Source organism: Lotus japonicus, chromosome 3, assembly GCF_012489685.1.
Source record: "Lotus japonicus ecotype B-129 chromosome 3, LjGifu_v1.2".
Classification (NCBI taxonomy): Eukaryota; Viridiplantae; Streptophyta; class Magnoliopsida; order Fabales; family Fabaceae; genus Lotus; species Lotus japonicus.
Genome location: NC_080043.1, coordinates 30,131,551 through 30,153,078, shown reverse-complemented (window position 1 = coordinate 30,153,078; position 21,528 = coordinate 30,131,551). Strand labels below are relative to the sequence as shown.

Genomic DNA, 21,528 nt, shown 5'->3' with positions numbered 1-21,528 from the left:
CTTGGATCTCATTAAGGTTTTGTGGATTATCACAATCTTACCCAAACCCTGAATAAGTTTTTGAGATTGAACAACTTAGTGTCCTACTCATTTTTTTTTTTGAAAGCCATCGTGTTTTTCAATTTAGATTCAGATATATTAGAGCACCTCCAATGAGGGTTGCTTAATTCAGTTTGAGCACTTAAGAAACGCTGCTTATATTGGAGCACCATTGGAGCAACATGACATGACAGTCTGATGGCTTATTGAATATTACATAACAGTATCATATCTACAGTTAATTTTTCCCAAGTTTGTAACAACTCTAAGTAGATATACGCATAAAGGGGGCACACTAGATATACACTAGTTGTTCAATTATAATCCTTATTTCTTTTGAGCTTTGCTAACTTGAGCATCAGAGTGTCTTGCAGGTACTCACCTCTGGTGCCCCCATGACCGCTGATTATGACAAGATGGAGGTCCTTCACGAGGAGCATAATTACGAGTCATACAACATTGCCTAAGTCTCATACTCAAGTTCAGTACTCCCTTACCCGAACATTGACGTTGTTTGTGGAATTCAATAAATTGTACTCTCATTCAACTTTACTATGGCGACTACAAGAAGACAACGAAGGAACTGTGGTCATTACGTGGAGTTGGAGGTGAACCAACCGCTTCCAATGTCACAAAACCAACATCCTCCGAGGAACAAAGTTGGACGTATCATCCTTGACCTTCACAACGAACTCATCGGAGCAATGGAGGCGCAATTGCATTGCGAAAGTGAACGTAACATAATGCATGTACATATACACCTTGATTGAAGCAATTTAAGAATCAGAACAATTTATATCAACTTAGAAAATTAACTCTAAGCAAATTGAACAAGAATTTTTTAAAATGATCAAACAAGTTCATGTGTATTTGGAGTTGATCGATTAGAAAGTTTTTCATGTGCAGACCTTGACGTTTCCAGCTTCTTTGATTTCTGCTATGATCTGGACTTGATATGGTGGTATGTAGGGAGGAGATACCACGATGGTCAAGAGTAACTTTGTTTGTTCCTTTCGGATGTGGTTGGTGTTTAATTACACCTCATATATATTAATGAAAGGACAAGTATCTTGATGCAAGGAGGGTGTCGTGAGTGGGTAGGAGGTGCTGAGAAGCGAAGAGAGCTGAAGGGAGGGCTTGGGGTCCCATTCCGCTGTGGATTGCTTTGTGGTCGAAGGTTGAGGATTGTGGTTCGCCTTGATCCCCTCTGTATGATGATACCGAGTTGATTAAGTGTTTCCCACCTCTACTGCAGCTGGGTTTGTTGATGGTTACCGGGGCGTTACAGCCACCTTTCTACTGTTTTTGCTGTGGTTTTTCACTGGTTTACTGTTGTTTTTGTGGATGTTTTTGGTACCATGAAACTTTGCTGTTTGGACTGGTTTTGGGACTGTCTAGAGGTGCTTTGCTATCTCCGTTTTTGCTTGCGGAAGCTCTCGGGCGATGTTGAACTGGTGAAGGCGGTGGTGACTTGAACTGGGCAATGTTTTGTTGTCTTAGTGATGCTTTTATGCAACTTTGTTTTTAAGCTGGTGACGTAGAATCTTTAATTAAACAAGTGAGCACTTAACAAAGGGACAAAGAAGACTAATGAGGTAGATTAATTTCACATATTTAATTAACGTTGGGATCAAAATTTATGAATTTTTTGGATGGACTAGTATCAATTTACCTCTACTTTATAGAGACTAAACACATATTTAACTATTTTTAATATTATGTTAGTAAAAAATCACTGTTTGTACTTTGTTTCCTTATTTTCCAATTCTGTTTCACTAGGTTGGGTCGTGGCAAGTAGTTTAAGTGTGTTTAGGTTTTCAGTTCACATGCGTTTCAAGACAGTTTCAACTGAAAAATACGAATTTCAATGTGTGAATGTGAAAGTAACTCATAGGTTTCGTTGCTGATTTATTATAGCTTCGTTTCTAAGAGTGTCAATTTATGTTGTTGAAAGTGAGATTGAAGATGAAAATGAAGATACAATAGTGAAGATGAATATTATTTAGTTTAATTAATGCAATAGTTAAATTAGTTAAGTTAATTATTGATTTTTTTAATTTGTAATTTCATTATTACTTAATTATCCACATCACTTAAAATTTAATTAATTAATTAATTAAAAATTGCCTATCAAAAAAATAAACTTAAAATTTAATTAAAAATACATAGATAAGATCACGTAAACGCTCATATGTCGCTCGGCTCAACACACTTAAACATTTATAATCATGAGAATAATAACAAAAATATATTTCAAATGGAGACTAACCCTTACAAATTAAAAAAACTAATTTGATGAAAGAAATGAAGTGTGAATGCAACTATGATATTTTATGTAGTAGTAACATTATACATCTTATTTCCCAACATTTTGGTAATTACATACGAGAGCACATTTATGATTTATCTCTAGTTTACCTGTCCATTTTTCACCTGATCATCATCATCATCATCATCATCATCATCATGTTAAAGTACAAACACGACAGACAACATAAAACCACAGCGGCAGCGACAAAACAAACAAAATCCCGAACCGAAATATAAATCCTGCGTAGATTCCTCGTTCTCCACCTTCACTGTCATACCATGATGCAAATCCCTCTTCCCTCCTGAGAAAACAGAACCCAAAAAATTCCCAAAATTTCAATTCCGAGTTAACTCGCTCTCATGGCTCACCGTCAACTCATGGACTCGCTCACCTCTCACATTTCCCTCTACCATTCCCAATCCCCAAACCCTAACCCTAACCCTAACCCTAACCCCAGAACCTCCATCCTCAAATGGTTCTCCTCTCTCTCCCTTCACCAGCGTCTCGCTCATCTCACCATTGTCGATTCCAGCTTCGTTCAGATCCTGCTTCAGATGATCGCCAATCTTCGCGGTAACGGCCATGGCTGCTTCATCCTCCTCCCCGATCTTCCCTCCCGCGACCCGCCTTTCCTCCCGACGCTCTGCTTCAAGAAATCGCGCGGTCTGCTGTCTCGTGTGGCCGATTCTGATGCTGCTGCCAGGTGGATCTTTGAGTCCGCCCGGTTGTTTGAGTCGCGGGAAGGGGAGGAGGTTGCCGCGTGCTTGTGCTCCCCGAGGCGGCTGGATGCGGTGGCGCTCGCGGAGGATCTTGTGGAGGATGTGGATAGGTTTGTGGAGGCGATGGATCGGATTTCCAATGGTGGGTTTCTCAGAGGGGAGGAGGGGGAGCTTGGCGCGGATTGGGTGGAGCTGAATTGGCTTAAATCGAAGGGATATTATGGGGTTGAGGCTTTTCTTGCTAACAGGATTGAGGTTTGTATGAGGCTGGCTTGGTTGAATAGCTCTGGTGGGAGGAAGAGGGGTGTGAAATTGAAGGAGAAGTTGAATGCAGCGGGAATTTCTGCCAATGTGTATTGGAGGAAGAAGGGCTGCGTGGACTGGTGGGCGAATCTGGATGCTGTGACGAGGAAGAAGGTCTTCACCACCATCATCATGAAAGCCGCAAAATCTTTGGTACTTTTTATTTGGGAATTTTTGAAGCTATTGATTTATTAGTGATGCTAGTCTCAGTTGCATTATCATAATTAGTGCTAAATGGTTAGCATTTTTTCCATTTTGGGAAAGACAATTGAAAGTGGAATTGGTAGGATGGGTAGGGATCATTGATAATGGATGCTGATGGGCTATACTTTATTTTAGAGGTTAATGTCCATTGGAATAGTTTAACATGGTACCATTATTAGCATGCTTGGAAATTATATGAAAACTCGTGTAAGGCAGCAAATCTGCCTACGAGGAGAAGCTACTGTGGGTAGCTTCTTTACTTCATACCAGTGTTGTCAAAAAGCGGATATCGTGGCGTTATAGCGCTATAGCGTAGCACTTTGAGGGCTCATCGCTATCGGCTATTTTCCGCTAAGGGCTTGACATAGCAGATTTTTGGCTTTCTGTAATCTGCAATCAACATGCATTTCTCACGGAAAAAAGGCCGAATTTTACATGCATTATGTTAGGCGTATATTTTTAGGACTGGCAGTGTCTTGCTTATACGTATCAATTCAATGGATTTACTTATTTACTATACATGTACATTATAGGGCATAGGCCACCTAATGGGCAGGAAAGATAGTATGGGGGACTCTAAACTTTTTTTCAACTGTACATTATAAGTAAAAATTAGGAAAAATGATATGTAGTTAGATCTTAGAAGTAATATGGAATTTCATTTATTTGATAATCATATTAGAAAGAAATCATGATACTTCAAGATTTTTTCATTCCTTAAAATGAAGTTTTGCAATTTTAAGGATAAGCATCAGATATAGAACTCTTGACATATTTTGTTGTGAATTTTGATATATGTACCCATGGCGTTTGAATGGTAAAGCAACTTCCTTTTCTCTTTGTTTTAAGCTTAACTGATGAAATATGTTCTAAACATAACAGCCATTTGTGACCTAGATAGAAGAAGTAGGTTACTTATCCCTTTATTTTTGAAATGGAACGTGTTTACACGCTCTGTTAGCTGATAGCCTCATATATTAAGAGTATACTTGGACAATAATGGATCTTATTATTCATAGGTTCAATACTAATATACTGGTTTTATAGTAAAGACTTAGATTTGTCTTGTAGAATTTTATACTACTAAAAGGTCATAAATTCGTATTTTATCCAAAATAATATTAAAAATTGCATTTTGTTGGCCAGTAGTCAGAAAATTGTTGAAATAATAGAACGATGAGTGCCCATAATAAAGAGAGTGTACAAATATATTGAAGGTTGATAAACTCTCATATCTCTTGTTTATTAAAAAATGAATGCTTGCAATATTCTAAGATTTTTAAATTATAACTGATCTATAAGTTATGTATTCCGTGTTTCAAATCATCTAAACATTGGATATAACTTGGTTCTACCAAGTTTTAGGACTAAACAATACCAACATATTTTATATGTTAGTATACTCATACACGTTGTAATTTAGGTTCATACAAATTTGGCGCCTTCTTTAAGTACTAGGCTGACTTTTGATCCATAAGTTTTCAGACGTCTGAGGTTCTGGAAGTGGCAGGCAGTGCCTCTAAGGATGAGATTTGGCTACATAGCACGGGAGCGGAGAAGTTACTTGACTATTATCGTCCTGCATCAGCTCAAAGGACCATCCCAACATTTCCTGATGATACAGAATTGGGAACAGTTATTACACCAGTCACATTTTGTACTAAACCTGCTGCTATAGCCAGAGCCTTTAATTCTTTGTTTGTGCTTCTTGATGTTAAAATGATGTTAACATCAACATCAAGTCATAATAGTGAATACGATATAGGAAAGCTTTTCTTTAGTTCGCTGGGCTCTGTTTGTACCATATCTGATTGTATATTAAGAAAAATGCGAGGGTTTCTGATGGTTATTTCACTTGACTGCACAAAACTCGAGCTATTAGAGGAGGTTCTTGACAAGTCTTCATCAAGTAAATCTAAAGAAAAGCTTAGTGTTTCTAACCGTAGAAAGAAGGGACGAACTCGCAACACTAAAAGGCAAAATCCTGTCCCAAAGACATCTTTGGGTGATATTTCACGTGAAAATCCACTTAAGGTACCAATATTTATTTAAAGAGATGGCTGGAATAGTATTATTGCTTAAATGATACCATTTACAATTCTGATTTTTTCGTATGATATTCCAGGATATTGATTGTACAATGGACAATAAAATGAAGTCTGATTTAATGGGGTCAAGAGAACTTCCTGATGTTTCTCTGGGGAAGGAGATTTCTATGGGGAACTCATCATCAACTGTTAAAATGGTTGTAATTTTTATCTTTATTCTGGACCATTTTTCTTGTTAAAAATTTAAATTGTTTATAACAAGCCACTTGTCATCAGGATGGTACTCGGGAATTGGATTTTGGCAAACCTCGAACCACTCCAAGAAGAAGTAGAAAAGAGAAAAATAAAAATAAAAGCACCGCCGTTGACTGTACAGTTGGAGATTCTAAAAAGTCAATTATGCATGCTACCTCTAGCACTATTATTGCTGAAGGTGAGGTGGCTATACGTGGCAGGTCTTTTGATAGTTGTACCATTCCGAATGTAAAAAATGACAATTCAATTGGTAATGACATCCTTGCCTCAAATTCAAGCGTTTGTAGTTCTGTTAGTGGGCTTGCTAGGGAGAACAATTCAACCAGTGGAGTTGAAGGAGAGAATAATGAAAATCTCTCTGAAAGTTGCAATAGTTCAGGTCCTCAGTGTTGTTCATTGTCTAATGAAAGGAAAAAAAATTCTTCTGGATTAGATACTTTGACTTGTGATGTAGATTGTAAAGCTGGAACTCCACCTGTACGTGCACTGAATCATGATAGTTTCTTCAACAATGAAGACACCCATCCTTTGGACACAAGATGTGCCGTAAAAGCTGATTTAAAGTCCTCTATTCAGGACAAACCAATTAGAGAGGTTAATGTAAAAGAATTTGGGATGTTGAAGGAGCAAGATGGATGTCTATTTGAAAGTAGAACTGCATTCTCAAAATGCAGTCCATATGAGTGGCCGTGTGTACCTTCTATCTATTTTCCATCTTTGAACTCACATCTCCCTCCAGCCACAGATAGATTGCATCTGGATGTTGGGCGCAATTGGCACAACCACTTCTGCCACCCATTTGTTCCCACATTACAGCAGCCAAGAAATACACCAATTAAAGGTGGATGCAATCAGATCCTATCTCGTCCATTTCCTATGAGTTTTGACTGGCCTCCAGTTTTTCGTGGTGGTGTGAACCCATCACCCAATTGTAATTATGACTCCGGTTTTGTGTCTAGGCGACAATGTACCTTTTCGAAAGGGTTGGCTGTTCAGAGCATGCAGGTTGATGCAACAACTACTGATGATGAAAGAAAGTATCCTGGGGATATATTGGATTCACCTGATTTAACAAATGCACAGGAGCTAGCAGATGAGTTTGACAATCACTGGGTCTCGGAGGAAGAGTATGATTTTCACACTGTTTCTGGCATTGATTACAATCAATATTTTGGTGGTGGTATTATGTACTGGGACACTTCTGATCATCCAGGAAAAGGTTTCTCCCGGCCTCCATCTCTAAGCTCTGATGACAGTTTATGGGCTTTGCGTGAAGCTGATATGAATAGGACAGTGGATGATATGGTTGCTTTCCCATCTTCATATAGTACAAATGGTTTAACATCTCCGACTGCTGCGACATTTTGTTCTCCTTTTGATCCTGCAGGGACTGGGTCCCAGACTGTAGGTTATGTGGTGTCAGGTAATGAAGTACCTGGAAATGTGTTGCATTCTTCACCAGTTTCAGATGCAGTAGTGGATGAAGATACTTCTGGATCTTTGAGTAATAACTTAACTGGAGATATTGAAGGGAAGACAGGTGATGCACATCCATATCCACTTCTGCGGCCAATAATTATTCCTAACTTTTCAAGGGAAAGGTCAAGATGTGCTGATCATAAAAGCCCTTGTGTTCCACCTAACAGACGGGAGCAGCCTCGCATAAAGCGGCCACCATCACCTGTAGTGCTTTGTGTACCGCGTGCACCACGTCCACCTCCACCCTCCCCCGTGAGTGGCTCTAGAAAACAAAGGGGTTTTCCAACTGTTAGATCTGGTAGTTCCAGCCCAAGGCACTGGGGAATGAGAGGCTGGTATCATGATGGAAGTAATTTGGAGGAAGCTTGTTTAAGAATGGATGGTGCTGAAGTTGTGTGGCCTTCTTGGAGAAGTAATAATCTTGCGGTACAGCCTTTGATTCAACCTTTACCTGCAGCCTTGCTGCAAGATCGCCTGATTGCAATATCACAGATAACACGTGATCAGGAACATGTAAGAAAGACCATTACTTTAAGTTCTACTTTATCCATATATGTTGGTGTTCATTGTGGGTTTTTAATTATACAGCCAGATGTCACCTTTCCTCTGCAACCTCCAGAGCTACAAAGCTGTTCTGCAACGAGTGCATCTTTATCATTGATGCATGGAATGCTCCATGATGAGATAGACTCTTTCTGTAAACAGGTATGGGGTTTACTTTGTGATTGATGTTACTAGCACATACTTGCACTTGCTTGCTTCTCACACTCTCCGTTCAAGCCAGTAGAAAACATACTGTCTTATTATAGCATTTTCTGAATGATCCAGAATTCGTACATACCTTACATAGATTGTGCTAGTATCTTTATCCTTATTTTGTCATTTTTATTTCCTATCAGCATTTGAGTCCTTTGTTTAAACTTTTTCCAAATTGAATTGTTACTTAGTATGTTGAAACCTTGTATTTCTTAATATGATCACCAGAAGACAGCATTCTAATTATATTACTCTCAATTATGGTGGAATCCAAGGTTGCTGCAGAAAATATGGCAAGGAGGCCTTACATTAATTGGGCTGTCAAGAGGGTTACCCGATCTCTGCAGGTTTTATGGCCCAGATCCAGGACAAACATATTTGGTTCAAATGCAACTGGTATGTCCCTTCCAACAAGTGATGTTGACCTTGTGGTTTGCCTCCCTCCAGTGCGGAACCTGGTAAGTTTTTTTTTCTTCTCTTGTCTGGTTTTTACTTTCATGGATTAACCTTTTTGTATCTTTTAAATATGAATAAAATTTTCAGGAACCTATTAAAGAAGCTGGAATATTGGAAGGTCGTAATGGAATTAAAGAAACTTGTCTTCAGGTAAGTTAATTGACAATAAATCAGGCCCTGTGCTATCTACACTTTCTACTCCCCATCTGCCTATGCTTGGTGTGCACGTCAATGTTAAGTAGGACTTTTATAGAATTTGTGGCAGGATACCTACCATGAAAACATAGCCTAAGCTTGGCAGCACATTGCCAGATTTCTATCTCCTACGAAGTTTTCAGACTGGTTGTATCTTAGTTGAAAGAGATGGAAACAAAAGAGGGTGAGGTGACTGCCCATGAAAAATATTGGAAATATATTGGTTGTGGGTGGATCTATATACTTTCATGGACTTGTATTGAACATGGAATTCCTGAAAAATGAGACATTATAATGTTTTATGCTCTACACAGCGTAGGTGTTATTGATCTTATTAATTGATCTTTTCAACTCTGTTTTCATGAGGTTATATTTGATTGACATTAAAATAAATGTTTTGCTGTATATTATTCTTGTTTTCTTTTCTTTTGTTTTATTTTTGTAACAATGTAATTAGAAGATCGAGTGATATTACTACCTTGTTGAAATGAATCAGTCATTTTTTCAGTACATCAGATAATTTACCCACTCATGTTTACATGCCAGCATGCAGCTAGGTATCTTGCCAATCAGGACTGGGTAAAAACTGATTCTTTGAAGACAGTGGAAAATACAGCTGTAATCCCTCTTCTCTTAGGATGTTAATTGTTATTATACTTATTAAGTATACTCCTATCTTCATTTCTGGTAAATCTTTCTGTATCCTTCTGTTATTAGATACCTATTATTATGCTTGTCGTGGAAGTACCCCTGGAAGTTATTACATCGTCAGCTCCTGTGATACATTCATTAAAAGAAGAGCCACATTGTACTCCTGGTGAACATGTTAATGACAGTCATTCTGATTCCATCCACTTAGAAGGTTCAGCTTTGCCAAAAAGCTCCGAAATAAATTTTTATGCGTTGAAAGAGTCCAAATCAGTTCGTGTTGACATTAGCTTTAAGTCCCCATCACATACAGGACTCCAAACTACAGAGATGGTAATTTCTCATGACTTTAGGGATTTCATTCATATTTATTATTCTGGTTGGTATGTATCTATATTTCTAATGGGAATCTAATCATATAAACTCTTAAGAAATTTTCATCTTAATTTTGTTTGAATTTATTAAATTTTCTTCGTTCATAATATTTATATACACACTTCCCATGTCCCAAGAGGAAACTCAGGATGAGGTGTTGGTGTTACTGTTTACATACAATGAATTAGACGCTTGCCAAGTTACCAGTGATGTGGTCTCCTTATTTTGATGAAAAGAAATATAGATGCTATTTTTTATACAAAGCATCAACTCAACTTGGTATGTATATCTAATGTTCTTTTGTTGTACATCCTTGATATCTTGTTAACCAACATTTCAGCCTCAGGCTTCGGTGGTGTAGCACACAAATCACGAGAATTCTGAATATTTTTTTTGTGATTGTGACTTCCTCCATTCTACTTCTAGAACTCCTTGGTTCTGATCTTTCTTTTTTCTTTGTGGTGTATTTTGCACTTCACAAGCATATCTTAATAACTTACTATATATGTCTCTTATTTTGAGCATTTGTGTTTAGTATGAATTGCTTGTGTGCATAAACTTCAATTGACTTATTGATTATTATACATTGTTTTTCTGTGTTGTGTATTTTACACTTGACAACGCTGTCTTGTTGACTTATTATTAGTTAAGTCTTAAATTTTAGTTTTGTTTATTTTTTAATGTCTAGGTCCTTTATATGTGTCGTATAAATTACTTGTATACATTAACTTCGGTTATCGGTAGAGAGGCCCTCCGCCATCCTGTTATCGATTATCCTACTTATACCATAAATGCATTTTCCTTTCTTCAACCTATTTTGTCACTGATAAATATTAAGGTTGAATGCATCATGTGCATCTCAGTTTTATTGCTTGCCAATTCAATATGATATTACTTCCTATAGGTCAAGGTGTTGACGGAACAATTTCCTGCTGCTACTCCTCTTGCTTTGGTACTAAAACAGTTTCTGGCAGATCGGAGCCTTGATCAATCCTACTCTGGTGGATTAAGTTCCTATTGCTTGGTATGCACGATTCTTTCTATATATGAATATATGATATTCATTTCTCGTTGAATTCATCTAGTCTCCTTTGTGCTAGCATAACACATTATTGGGGCTTCTCAGATAGTCTATAAAGTGATGCCATTTTCTTTACTTGATGAGCAACTGTATGATCCTACTACTGCAAATGGCCTGAAAATTGTTTCTGACAATCTTGACTTTGACAATTAATCTAGTGATGATCAAGTTTTTTGATCTGTTTCTATGACATCTGTGCTTTAGATTCTTTTATGTTTTAGAATTAGAGACAGAAGCTGCATGAGAAACACAGTTTACCGTGCCTGATTTTTATGCTCTCTATCATTTGTTATTGGCACCACTCACCAATAGTATGTAATGAAATTTCTTGTCTGTCTGCTACCACGCTGGTCCTGAAAAATTCTTTCAGGATTTCAGAAGGTTTCGTTGTCTTTATTTGAGGTGTTTTCTTGAGCTTTGAATTTTCTTGCTCGAGATAAGTGTGGTCTTTATCTACTAAACTTGCATTTGGTTTTATTTTGTATGTAGGTCTTACTAATTATACGTTTTCTTCAGCATGAGCACCATCTTGGCCGGCCAATCAACCAAGTAAACTTTGAACTCTTTAGTTTTTCAAGGCTGTGTCTGTTGTTGATACTTGATAGCCATCGAGGGCTAATAGTTTCATCTATCGCCTTCTGACTTTTATGCTGAAACCAAGGGTTGAATGACGATTGATAAGTGAAAGGGACCAATCACCAATGATCCAGACTTTGCTCTTATTTTATTTTTTCTTTAAATTAAAAAGCACCAAGCTGGGTCATGGAGTGTTGTAGTTCTTACTTTCTCAGTACCTTATTTGTCTTCCATTTTCTTGCAGAATTATGGGAGCCTTCTTATGGATTTTCTCTACTTTTTTGGGTGAGAGAACTAATGATAACTATATTTTCTTCGTGCTATTAAAGTCGACATTGTATAAGAATGAAGTGTTTTTTTGGCTATAACACAGTTCATGGTTTTTATTTTAGGAATGTGTTTGATCCTCGCCAAATGCGAATATCAGTCCAGGGAAGTGGACTTTATATAAAAAGAGAAAGAGGTTGTAGGTAATGGAGTAACCAAACATTCGTGACAGACAGCGTGATATTCTTTTGATTTCCTTTTTCTCCAACTAAATGAAATTGCCTGTTATGCAGCATTGATCCAATTCACATCGATGATCCCCTTTTTCCAACTAATAATGTTGGAAGAAATTGCTTCCGAATACATCAATGTATTAAGGTAATGATGTAGTCATCAACAAACTTTTTGCATTTCTGTTTCATAATTGGCATTTGTTATGCTTGATGACAGAAGAAAGAAACCTGTGATTTGGAATATTGTTTGCACTTTATTGTGAAAAGTGAAAGAAGAAAATGAGAGAGAGAGAGAGTTTCAGAGAATGATACTGAAGCTGAATTCTATATTCATTATAATGCTGAAGATCAGCCAAAGGTTATTATATACAAGAGCAGGCCGCATAACTGCAGCTTAGATGTGACAGCTATCAAAATAACAAACTCTTAGCACACTGATCTAATGAGGGAATTGTGACACTGATCTAAGCACACTTTCTCCCTGACAAAGATGTCCAACTCCATGTTTTTAGTTCTTGCATGTAGGACATGATTATGTGTTAGTGCCACTGTACTCATGTTTTCACAATACACATGTGGTGTGTTAAAAGAAACTGTCAGCTCAGTCAATAATGAACAAATCCACAATTATTCCGCAGCTGTGTTTGCGAAGCTTCTACACTCAGCCTTAGTGCTTGATCTTGCAACTAATTTTTGCTTCTTGGGACTCCAAGATACTAGGTTTAAACCCAGTAAAAATACAAGAACCAGAAGTGGACCTTTGATCATCTGGATTGATGCCTAATCAGCATCACTGTATGCATGAAGAACCATAGGTCTGTCTAGGTAACACTTCTACAGCAGAAGACCTTGACTAGTTGTTCCCTTTAGATAAAGATTCTATTAACAACCTTCCATTATTCTTCCAAGAGTTGAGCTAAGAATTGACACACCTTATTGGTAGAAAAACTAATTTATTGTCTTGTGAGAGTTGCACACTGCAGTGCCCCAACAATTGATATGTAGATTTTAGGATCAGGTAGATAATCAGCCCCCCATATTTAGTTAATTCACAGCTTCTGACCATGGGTGAGGAGATTCCTTTTGGTTCTGACATTTGAGCCTTGTCCAGTTGATCACTAATGTATTTAGATTGAGATAAAAGTGAACCATTTCGCTGTCTCTGAACTTGAACACCCAAGAAATAGTCCAAATCCCCAAGCTGCTTGAGAGCAAATTTTGAATTAAGTTTTTTAGTCAGCTGCTGAATCAAAGGGGGAAATGTCCCTGTTACAATGACATCATCAACATACATCAACAAATAAATGCTCTCAGTATTAGAATGAAAGTGCACAAGGAGGGATCATATTTGCTAGCCTGAAACCCATATTTTATGAAAGCAGCTCTACAGCACAAAACCTTTTGCAATTTACGAACCAATGATCTTTCAGTCTTGGTTTAGTAATTCCTGACATAGCATGAGTCTGCGTAGGATATGTATTAAATGGGTAAACAGGTTGTATAGGATGAGTAGCAACTTGTTGAACAGGATGTGTATTCAAAAGAATGTTCTATTCAACTAGTTGAGCTGGCTGTATAGGATGTGTATTTGCTGATTGGTCAGATTGTACAGGGAGAGTATTATCTTGGTGAGTAGTAGAAGGGTGTACACTAGTATTGTGGGCCTCAAGTGAAAGGAAAGGTGAGGGATGAACTAAGGTTGTGTTTGGATGGGGGAATATTTGAGGGGAATGTAATTTTAGAGGGTATTTCAAATCCCTTCAATTAAAATACCTTGTTTGGATATCTAATGTGGAGAATTCTCAAATTACTAGTAATTAAATGAGGTATTTTACTCAATAGGATTTAGGGTAATTGAAATCACCTCAAAATAGGAGGAATTTCAAATTCTTCATCTCTCCCTTAACCCTATCTAAATTCAGTAAAAAAAATTAATCTCGGCTAAAAACCCTAAAATCGGCCATAAACTCGAAAGTCAACAAAAAACTCAAAAATCGGCCCAAAACCCTAAAAATTGGCCCGACACTCAAAAATCGGCCGAAAACAGAAAGATGGTCCAAAACCCTAAAAATTGATCCGACTCTCAAAAATCGGCTGAAAACTCGAAAGTCAGCACAAAACCCTAAAAATTTGCCGATAACCCTAAGAATCGGCCGAAAACGTGAAAGTTTGGCCGAAACTCAAAAATCAACCCAAAACCCTAAAATCGGCCGAAAACTCAAAAATCGGCCCAAAACCCTAAATATCGGCCGAAATCTTGAAAGTTGGCCCAAAACCCTAAAAATGGGCTCGATTATCAAAAATCGGCCGAAAACTCGAAATTCGGCACAACACCCTAAAAATCGGCTGAAAACCCGAAAGGTCGGGTTTTAGGTTTTTCGGTCAATTTTTGAGTGTCGGGCTGATTTTTAGGGTTTTGTGCCGACTTTTGAGTTTTCGGACGATTTTTTAGAGTCGGGCAATTTTTAGGGTTTTCGGTCATTTTTGAGTTTCCAGACGATTTTTGGGTTTTGGGGATTTTTGAGTTTTGGGCCGAATTTCACGTTTTCGGCCGATTCTTAGGGTTATCGGCCAATTTTTAGGATTATGGGCCGATTTTGGGTTTTCGGTCAATTTTTTAGGGTCGGGGCGATTTTTAGGGTTTTGTGCCGACTTTTGAGTTTTCGGCCGATTTTTTCGAGTCGAGCCGATTTTTAGGGTTTTCGGACGGCTTTTGAGTTTTCGGCCGATATTTGAGAGTCAGGTCGATTTTTAGGGTTATGGGCCGATTTTTGAGTTTCGAGTCGACTTTCACGTTTTCGGCCTATTTTTAGGGATTTCTTTCCGTTTTAGGGTTTTGGGCCGCTTTTTAGGGTTTTGTGTCGACTTTTGAGTTTTCGGCTGATTATTAAGAGTCGGGCCGATTTTTAGGGTTTTCGACTGATTTTTAGGTTTTCGGCCGATTTTTGGGTTTTCGACCGACTTTCGGTTTTTCAGCCACTTTTTAGGCTTTTATGTCGACTTTTAAGGTTTCGGTCTATTTTTGAGAGTCGGGCTGATTTTTAGGGTTTTCGGCCGATTATATTAAGATAAAAACAATTAAATGAAGGAAATTCATTTATATTACCCAAACAAAGAATTTTACAATTGAGCGAATTTCAACATTTTATCCAAACAATAAAATTTGAAATTCAAGGGAATTCAATTGAATCATTTGAATTCCCTAGCATTTAAAATCCCTTGAATTTCTACAATCCCTCATCCAAACACAACCTAAGGGTATAGTTGCTGGAATTGGAACACTGGAAGAAAGAGCACAAACAGAGGGAAATAATTCTGAGTAAGAAAAAGAAAACTCATTGAAGAGCCTTGGATATAAAAATGCAACCAATGATGTCTAAGCAATTATATCCTTTGACTCGGAGAATATTCCAAAAATACAGATTCCTTGGAATGATAGGACAACTTAGAATTGTTATAGGGTCTTAGAATGGGATAACATGCACATGTTTGTATGTTACACTAATCTATGATTCTTGGTATTATTTATGCTTGTATTGATTGCCCACTGATCTTCTGCTTGCAGTGTTTTACCTTAGAATTATTCTTTGCTGATTTTGTCTATTCTGGCTGTGTTGCTCATAAGTTTGAATGTTGTTGCAGGCATTTTCAGAGGCTTATGCTTTTCTCGAAAATGAACTCACGTTCCTAAGTGGTGATGGTGAGTCATCTTCAAGGCCATCTTACAGACTGCTTCCGAAAATCATCCCAAGTCTTGATATATTATAAAGATTCTCTTTACATGAAGACTGGAAAGTTATTTTGACTGAAAGGTACAGTTCAGTTCACCAATAATTGGGGTCAGTTATCAAGGTGTTTCAACTTTAATTTTGCTCCATCTTACAATAAAAGTTTGAAATTTAGAGTTTGAATATCTATAACATGTCACAATAGAAAAAACTTAACTAGAGTGATATGAAAGTCTGTCACTTCCTCATTTGAAACCGAGGACACTGGTTTTTCGTTGAGGATCTAGCCATTATGAGCCTCCTGGATCAGACAGAGTGGTTAATAGTGGTTAGAGTGGGGTCATATCGCTGCCATGGGTTGAAGCTCCTTCACATTGTGACATGGAGCGTGGCAGTGGCAGTAGCACGTGAGATGGAGGGCAGTGACAATAGCACCCGCCCTCTTATGGCTTGAATAGCCTTCGCATTTACGGTGTCTGGCCATATTCTGCTGTCCATCTGATCAGATCTGAAGTTATGTCACCTTCGTTTACTTCACATGCTTTGTTTTCTCTAGATCAGAGAGCCATCATGCATCCAGTCAGATCCCTATGTTTTGCTTGGATTGAGGGTAGGGGAAGGAATGTGAAGATAAGAAGGAGCCCTATCCTTGTTTGGATGATATTTGAGGAGGGAAGTATCGTCCCCTCCTTCTCCTCAAAACTGAAATATTCTCCTCCCTCATTGTGATAATAGAAGTGCAAGTAAACTGAAGTTGAATGAAATTATATAATTAAGAATCTAACAAACTCAACTACAATCTAGAACTTACTAACAGCTTTATAGCTAACACAGTTATTACACATAACAGAACAGTTAACAATATTGCATATAACAGAGTAGATACTGTGTGAGTGAGAGGTACAAATATCTCTAACATGTGGGGGTAAAAATTTATTTTCTTATTAAGGGAATGATTTGTTCACCCTAAAAAATTTCACCTATGTTTTATACTAGTTACCATCTTATATTTTAGTAACTTGTATTATTTGGTTAACAATCTAGTAATTAGTTACTGGCTTGATAACCAGAGAATACGCTTTATCCTAAAACTTAGGTTGTTAACTAGTGTAAAACAGTTGTGAAAATTCGGGTGGGCATATAACAGCACTCTTTGATTGCAGTTATCAAATTACATGTAGACCTTAGACTGTTATGATATTGACAATTTGGGATTAAAATAATATCAATTTTTAATAGTTGATATTTTGATAAGAACTATAAATGAGTCTCTATTTTGGTTAAAACATAATCAATTGGATCTCAGTGAAACCTAAAAACAAACCATATCCGGGGGCCTCATTAAAGAAGTCTTCAAAACTACCCGTTTGTAGTTTTATACTATAGGTATTTGTTTAAAAATTCACAAAAAAGTGTAAGACTGACAAATTAATTTGACCTAAAAAGGTAGTCTTAACTCTCAAGGGCCATCTTAGAAATCTAATTTCATAACCAACCAAACAATGCGAATCAGGGAGGAGTTTCACAATTTTTTCCCCAAACTAGAACCATCCAAACAAGTGGAAGATCGATCCCCGCCATCCCTTTCCAATCCTTCCTGTCTCCCAAACATAGCATAAATTCTGGTAGCGGCTATTAAGCCACATACTGACATGCCCCACACACAAATATAGCTTGTAAAGTTATTCCTTTTTGTTTTGCACAATGCAAAGCCCTTGAACTCTGTTTTTACTTATTTCCAAGCAGACAACTAAACTAAAGGGTTGTTAGAATATAATATAAAACCATTGATGTGGCCCTTACCTAATAGCTTAAGCTTTTGGGATAAGTGGTTGTTTGACATGGTATCAGAGCCTCTATGGCCGAGAGGTCTAGAGTTCGATTCTTGCTTCCCTCACTTTCTAATTAAAAAGTGGAATTTGATTAAGCACATGGTAGGTGGGCCTGTGCATTTATCCACGCTTCAAGCCCAAAGGGCTCTTGCGTGAGGGAGTGTGTTAGAATATAATATAAAACCATTGATGTGGCCCTTAACTAATAGCTTAAGCTTTTGGGATAAGTGGTTGTTTGACAGGGTAAAAGACAACTGTCATTTTCTGGTAATTTATATTTTTTTCTCTTTTTGGTAATTAATAACACTGTCTTGTGGTAGTAAGTGTCTTCTCTTATATTTATTTATTTATGCATCTTTTTTCTTGGCACATCGGAAAGATAAATTATACCCTCTAGCGATTGATCCCTGGACCTTCCCCTCCCCAGCCTATATTTCCCCTAGCTCTTACCACTTGAGCTATCCTTCGGGGACATTTACTTGTGCATCTAAGACATCTGTTGTTAGTTAAATTTTCTTATTACATTTTGACTGATATAATTTAGAAATGTGTTCATAAATTGAGTATTGAAAGTTTATTAATTGTGTTTTCTTATTTGTCTATGGTATAAGCTGTGTAGGTTTAACACACTTGGACCTGTTTATTATGTATATTTTACTTACCTTTTGAAGTTTTTTTTTCACTGCTACTACTATCTTCTTTGGCAGCCACTCTAATCCACTATGCTGCAATCACATTTTTGGCCATGGGCTGGTGTTTGCTCTGTGCCGGTCCGGCTACAACTATTGCCTGGTGAGGCATCATTATTTTCTGATAGTTTCAGTCTTTTATGAACTAATTTATATGTGTAACCATGCATGCATGCTCTTTAATTGCACCAACTTTCTCAAGCTTGATTTCTGATACATCTAATTAACCAATCTTTACCAACTATATAATCTGAGGTAGTGTTTCCAATTTCTTTGAGATTTCAGATTTTGAAGAGAAGTCTTGTTAAAAAATGGGCTTTGAAGGAAACAACTGTGTTTGGGACTATTATTTAGATGTGCTGAGGAAATTGTTTTTGCTTGGGTCGTGTTTGGCCTATCCCCTTTTGAGATGTCTAAATTTGTAAATGGAAACATAAATGGTGCAGTGTTTGAATTCTAAAATATAACAATTTTCATTAACTTAGGGCTAGATGAGAACTTAGTTCAAATGCCATTATCAAAATCTAATTTATATTTTGTTTGCCACTGATGATATGGAAAAATATTCACGAGGGGAATTGCAGTGGTGGTCTGGATGTAAATAATCTCTAGCAAGTTAAATCAAATGATTAAGCTTCTTAGTCTCCAGATGGACTGTCCATGATTTCTTTTAATGTTTTCCTTATTTTTGCTTATCCTATGTAGTGCTCCATGGCTGTAGGGTTAGCACGTGGCCTACTGGGGTATATATGACAGTCATTGTAGATTAATGGCTCAGATAATTATAGTTTGGGGTATACTTTGAAATGGAGTACATTTTATGATTCCATCTGTGTGTCTAGCATTCAAGATGAGAACACATTCTCTCACATAGTATGCATGATTTTATTCAATTTTGTTTGGCAGGTTCTTGGCTTGTGCAAGGTCATGCATATGCCAAAATATGAGTCTCTTACTCTGGTCATGCAAAGTATACATGGAAGCTGAATCAATAACTGAACGCTGGCATTCCAAATTGTGGATTGGAAGTTGAACAATGTAAGTTCTTTCTCATGCCTTGACCTCCAAGCACTGGGTGTGCCTATGATGTTTTCATTGTTACGTAGTGCCAAGTACTAGTTTAGGACATTATCATCCTAGACATTTTGGTGCTGGTGGTTGACTGGATCATCAATTCATCATGGTTGGTTTAACTACTTACTGGCTTTCTACTCAATCACAGATTCTCTGCCCTCTGCCAGTAAGCTCTTTAATAACTAATGAGTTACATAAATGGAGTTGTTTAGAACTACAAATATATTGCTGATGTAATCTGTATGACCACTTCTTGATTTCGGAGCTAGAAGCAGTTTCTCAGCCATTTACTTTTAACAATTTTCTTCTATTTGTTTTTTTAAACATTTTGTTCTCTGTTGATTTGAAGAGGCAAATGTGGTAACAGTTAAAACACGAGCAATCTTTGTAATTGTCAAACAACCAATTATCCCAAAAGCTTAAGCTGTTGGGTAAGGGCTAAATGAATGGTTTGATATTATATTCTAACAGTAATGCAAATGACTACCATGTCTGCAAGTGTAACCTTGTCCCTTAAACATAATGAACTCATTTTTATTTATCTCCGTTGATACATGATAGTGATTTATTCTTGTGTTCCTTGATGTAAACATCTAAAATCAAATCTTCATCCAACAAGTAATTTATTGTGTTTACATATTTAATTTTTAGGAAGTTACTTGAAGAGCAGGGGATGGAAGAAAATCATCCAGCAAGTTTCTCTTGGTATTTGATCTTTTCTTTTTGTAATTATTTTCCCATCAAAATAGGCTGTTTTTGGACTCTTCAGAAACGACTAATATTGTAGACTTTGTTTTGCAACTTAATTCAGTTTGTTGCTAAGGTTCATTGTGAAATTGAGAAAGTCACTGTCTTCAAACTTACTGGGAAAGGAAGTTATTAAATACGATTGTCTAAAACTTATTTTATAAGAATGTTATGATCTCGTTGTTTCTTTCACTGGTTGGTATTTGAGATCTATAGTGACTTGGTGATTTTCTATGGTGATTTACTATAACAATGTATGGTTGTTGCCTTCTGACTTGGTGATTCCAGGTTCTAGTTGCAGAAACAGCCTATCCACCAACAGATTAAGGCTGCGAACCTGTGATCCTCCCTAGACTGCACAGTAGGGTATGCTTTGCACTAGCCCACCCTTTTTTATTAGCATATTTATCACTTATGCTGACAAAGGCATTGAATGTTGTTTGTTTTAATTTTTGGTTGATATGTTTGCATTAATAATTATAAAAGTTATCATATTTTCATTTATTTTATGTTTTCATGATTTTTTCCTGGAAGTGTGCATAGCGTGGGTACTGTGGTTTGGGTTATATATTTTTGTATAAGACTTCTTTAGTCGAACATATGCATGATATAGCATGATGTTACACTTACACCTTAAATTTTCAGGTCAATTTTTAATGCTCCCACTTATTCACCTCAGTAAAATAGCTTAGTATGTTGATTGTAGGGTGAGAATAGCTCTGAATAAATTTAAAAATAAATCGTAAAAAACTTCAAATATCCTATCTTATAAGACTTATTCAAACTTAAAATAAAAAACTAAAACTGCAATTAAAATTTGCAATTCAAATAGCTACCGAGACAAAATCTCAATTATTGGTGCCATGTCTTTGCTGCAGGGAAAAACGCATTCTTGTTCACCGGTAATGCAAGTTTCTGGTGTATACCAACGCTACCACTGTCTTAAGGTACCGAATAACTTGTGGATGCAAGAGTTATATAATGAAAGATTGATCGAAGTGAAAAAGTCAAGACATCTAGAGGAGCCGAAAGTCAAGATGAGAGAGATATGATTTTGAAGGAGTTTGGAATCCTCATTGACACATCTGACATGGCCAGGAAGGCGTGGATTGAGCCAAGTTTTTGGATAATTAAACTTGTTAAAGGGGTGAATTTATGAATTAATGAATGTCAATGATTATGTTGTGACATGGCCAGGAATCCTCTATCAATTTGCTGGAAGTAGTCGTTGAATCAAAATGCCAATGACTAGAATCTGTTTATGTTGGACCATACTATGTTGGTATAACACCACTTCATTGCAAAGTACCCGTATAATCATATCCAATTGTGTAAACTTTTAACTGCTATCCTTTTTCGAATGAATCTTTATGATTTATATAAAAAAAATTGTGCTCGAGTGGAAAATTATAGAAGATTAACTGAATTACCTTAAAACCTATGAAAAATGCATTTAATCAATAGTTAAGTGGTATGCACCAACAAGGTAGAGGCTATAAAGTAAATGTAGACG

At 37.0% G+C, this 21,528-nt stretch overlaps 1 protein-coding gene across 2 annotated transcripts; it reads left to right on the top strand.

Moving 5' to 3' along the window:
• The first annotated feature begins 2,494 nt into the window (after positions 1 to 2,494).
• On the top strand, positions 2,495 to 21,351 carry LOC130749111 (uncharacterized). 2 transcript variants are annotated; one of them, XM_057602401.1, is made up of 20 exons: positions 2,506 to 3,525; positions 5,062 to 5,610; positions 5,702 to 5,821; positions 5,901 to 7,871; positions 7,947 to 8,063; positions 8,390 to 8,572; positions 8,658 to 8,720; positions 9,312 to 9,383; positions 9,483 to 9,746; positions 10,693 to 10,812; positions 11,359 to 11,418; positions 11,690 to 11,730; positions 11,838 to 11,915; positions 12,006 to 12,090; positions 15,588 to 15,757; positions 18,213 to 18,297; positions 19,101 to 19,232; positions 19,920 to 19,973; positions 20,304 to 20,381; positions 20,894 to 21,351. In XM_057602401.1, the coding sequence occupies exons 1-15, from the start codon at positions 2,710 to 2,712 to the stop codon at positions 15,711 to 15,713; spliced, it is 4,665 nt and encodes a 1,554-aa protein (XP_057458384.1). In that variant the 5' UTR covers positions 2,506 to 2,709; the 3' UTR covers positions 15,714 to 15,757; positions 18,213 to 18,297; positions 19,101 to 19,232; positions 19,920 to 19,973; positions 20,304 to 20,381; positions 20,894 to 21,351. The 2 variants fall into 2 exon arrangements, with proteins under 2 accessions (XP_057458385.1, XP_057458384.1); XM_057602402.1 differs by lacking the exons at positions 9,312 to 9,383; positions 9,483 to 9,746; positions 10,693 to 10,812; ... (8 more) ...; positions 20,304 to 20,381; positions 20,894 to 21,351 and adding an exon at positions 8,824 to 9,076 and having other exon boundaries at positions 2,495 to 3,525.
• The last annotated feature ends 177 nt before the right edge of the window (positions 21,352 to 21,528 follow it).